Raw genomic sequence first — 3588 nt, forward strand, 5'->3', positions numbered from 1 at the left:
AAGGTATCCGTCCGAAATCTCGGCGATAAGGAGGTCGTAGCACGATCAATGACAGTTTTGAGCACTCTTGCTGAGAATCGTTCCAACCATCGTTATCTCGACCTCACTGCTGTGACTGCCATTTGTGTGCGTGTGCTTCAGGAATATCCAACGACACTGGCATGTCTGAAACCCGCTCTCAATGTTCTGGATACTATTTCATCAAAAGAAGCCGTATTGCGACTAAGTGATCACTGTTCAGTCCTTCACAATGTTCTTCATATCAATCTAGGATCGGGAGTACTATGCGAACAAGTGGTTCACATCTGCAAGTCTGTCGCCCAGGAATCACATGTGTTCCGTGTACAGTGTATCAAAAGTGGAATGCTTCAAGATTTACTGGAAGCATTGACTCATCATAGTAATCACATTCAACTGCTATTCAGTGCTTGTGATGTTTTCATCTCTCTCTCGAAAGAACCGCTTCTAGAGAACAGTGCTTTACGTCTAACTATCATCGATTATACACTACATTTTGCTTCTGCCTCTGTATTTGCTTCAGATCCAACAATTATTGCTTTTTCCCTTCAGGCACTTGAATCTGTCTGTTGTATGTCGCTCGGTTGTATGCAGTTCTTTGTGAAGAAACAAGGATTCATGCATTTGGCTACACTTCTTGAAGAGTTCAACACTTGTTCTGAAGTGTATACTGCTTGCTGTGATCTCATTGGAGCTGTTTGTGCTGGATATTCGGCCTCACGAGATGTGCTGGCTGCAGGTATTATCCCTCGAATTGTCTCTTTGCTTACAATCAACACAGAAGTCTCTCTGCAAAAGCTCACTCCCTGTTTTACGGCTCTTCGGACCATCTCATATCTGTCCGTGGATTGTGTCAAAGGTCTGATATCAGCAAAGCTTGTTCCTATTCTATTGCATGTTATTACGAGTGAGACAGAGGAGATTCCTGTACTTGAAAGTATGCGTCTTCTCTATCAAATTTCAATGGTGGATGAGGGATGTGAACAACTCCTTCAAGAGAGTATCACAGAGAAGGTCGGACAAATGCTCACAACTCCAAAGCCTGAAGATGATCTAGCCATTAAGAGAGATCTATTACTCCAGAACCTGTCTGCCTATTCTAAGAAGCGATCTCGAAGTACTATACGTAATAGTCACAATACGCCAGCAAGTCCATTGGATCTGTCTTCAGTGTTAGAATCTCCATTGATGGGTATCATGGATGTGCTGATACTACTGGATCGTCACAGTGAGAACGAAGTATTGATTAACTTGAAACGACTGGATACATTGTGTGCTGCTGGTAGGTATAAGAATGAATGTCTTAATGATAGAATTGAATGTGGACCATTTGGTTCAATATGGAGCAGAGTCAAGTATGTTTGATATTCTCAGACGCTATGCTGAGAACACAGAGATTCTTATTACTGTGTTCCATGTTTTACAGTATCTTGTACGGGATAAACCTGATCGAGTTCGTCTAACAGATTCTTCTCTCTCTCAAATCATCGTTTGTCTGCGTTTACCTTCTGTCATACAGAATCTCCAAGCTATGTTGGCAATTACTCATTTCCTCTGTGCTCTGTCGATTCCTGAACAGGATCTTCACCGAATAGCCTCCAGTGCTCTTCTTCAGTCGTTGCTTCATGCAGCTGGTGCTTTGTGCTATCCAGACAAATGTGCATCAGATGTGGAGGAAGAGAAAGAGTCCATGTTACTGGCCTATCGTCAGCATAGTGTGGTTACAAGCAGTTATCATCTTTCACGCAATGCCTCCTCTCACCAGCGAGCTCAATCTCTGGGGGAACTTGACCTTGATTCTTCATCTGATACGAACTCGGATCAACCTGAAGTTATTGAAATGAATGAAGAGACAGGACAAGACAGTGAAGAGATTGCGGATCTATTCGACAGTGTAGTCCTGTTCCAATTCAATCTGGCTCTACGTAAGTATTGTTCTATCTCTAAACACGCAGGTATTGAATTACCAAATCACCCCGGACTACGACGGTTCTTCCTGCGTTGTTCCAATCTGATTTGTGATTCTCTTCTTCGTATTCTTCGATGTGATATTACATGCAGAAGGATTATGCGTTTGTTCTAGGCTCATTTCTTACTCCTAGACCGTCCTCTTATTCTGTTTAAGCCAGATAATACTGTAGAATCGCCGAAAGATGAAGGGGACTATTTGGTAATAGGACAATCGATTGTCGAATATGCTGTGAACATCCTAAGCCAGATGGGAGATGATGAAAGTGATGTGACGAATATGTGTGAAATTATGACATTATTGGGACAAGTCCCTGACTTCCGACAGGAATTTGTGAGTAAAGGAGGCTTACAGACTCTATTTGAGACATATCAGTGTCACAAAGAAGATATTCCATTTGTTGTATTTGGTACTCCACTACTCCGATTGCTTCCAGGTAAGGAAATGAATGACTTCTGATAAATAGCAAATCATGATAAGCTCGGTGTGCAAGATGGGAAGATGGTCTTTCAGATTTGTGTGGAGGCACTGGAACGAGAAGCTTCGGATACTTCTGCCGTGCAGACCATTCTGGAGGTATTGGATCGTCTACTCCAGGCAGGCCTTCTTTGCCAAGAGGAATCTCTTATTCATTCTCTCTTGCATGGTATTGAGTGTATGAGCAGTACGGAAGCCACGATCGAACTAGCAATCTCAGTTCTTGAAGGAGTTATTCGTTCACTCAGTGCCCCTGGAGAACTCCGAAGTAGAGTTGTCCAACAGATGTTTGATGAAGTGTACAAAGGAGCACAATATGAACAAGTGGTGAATCGAGCTATGAATCTATGGGATGACTTCAAACAGGATCGTATAGATTGAGGAGAAGAATGATTCTTAGCTGCTCTGTTATTGGAATTCGATAAAACTGCAGCCGATGCATATCAGAGCGCATTCTTGTCATGTCTCAACACTCAAGTCGGGTTAGAGAATGCAACAACTCTTCTGTGTAGATATATACACTGTGAAGGTATAGAGAATGAAGAGAGAATGATCCATAGAGAATGCCCAACGACTTATTGATAATGGTCTGATGGTCCTTCTCTCTTCCAATATCCAAGGTTATGTCAGTGATGACAATAAGATATACTTCCTCCTTGTGTTGTATCGTTTGTCTCTTTATCGTAAGTGTGGAAGTGGAGTGTAAGAAATAGAGTGTTCGTGTACTGTCTTTTTGCGAGATAAGGAGCTATGTGATCGTGTTAAGACAATGATTCTTCAATTGCCTCAACCGACAGAGGAATTGAAAATGTTGAGTACTTCGCTTGTGGATTGTATTTTGAATGGATATCAGCAATCAAAGGAGGTTGCGGTACAGATTGTTAATCCATTGGATTATGACTTTGGAGAACCTCCAGAAGAGGTTCTCACTCATTTTTCTATGTAGTGCTGTGTTGTTATGTTTGTTGATCCAACATATCCACAATTGGGCCATACTTGCCCAATGATCCGAATTGTTGGTTTGCCACAATTGTGGTAAGTGTTGATTGTTTGATTGTGTATACCATGCTAACAGTTGCTTAGTGGTAATTCAAGACACTCAACGTGCAATGAAGACTCAGATG

At 41.9% G+C, this 3588-nt stretch overlaps 1 protein-coding gene across 1 annotated transcript; it reads left to right on the top strand.

Moving 5' to 3' along the window:
- Positions 1-591: 591 nt before the first annotated feature.
- Positions 592-2845, top strand: JH06_4147 (hypothetical protein; the record flags this gene model as incomplete). The annotated part of the gene is made up of 4 exons (XM_014670448.1): positions 592-1300; positions 1332-2051; positions 2121-2423; positions 2454-2845. 4 exons carry the CDS (start codon positions 592-594, stop codon positions 2843-2845), a joined length of 2124 nt encoding a protein of 707 aa, XP_014525934.1.
- Positions 2846-3588: the final 743 nt, after the last annotated feature.

This window comes from Blastocystis sp. subtype 4, assembly GCF_000743755.1.
Source record: "Blastocystis sp. subtype 4 strain WR1 chromosome Unknown seqid_0274, whole genome shotgun sequence".
In the NCBI taxonomy this organism is placed as follows: domain Eukaryota; class Bigyra; order Opalinata; family Blastocystidae; genus Blastocystis; species Blastocystis sp. subtype 4.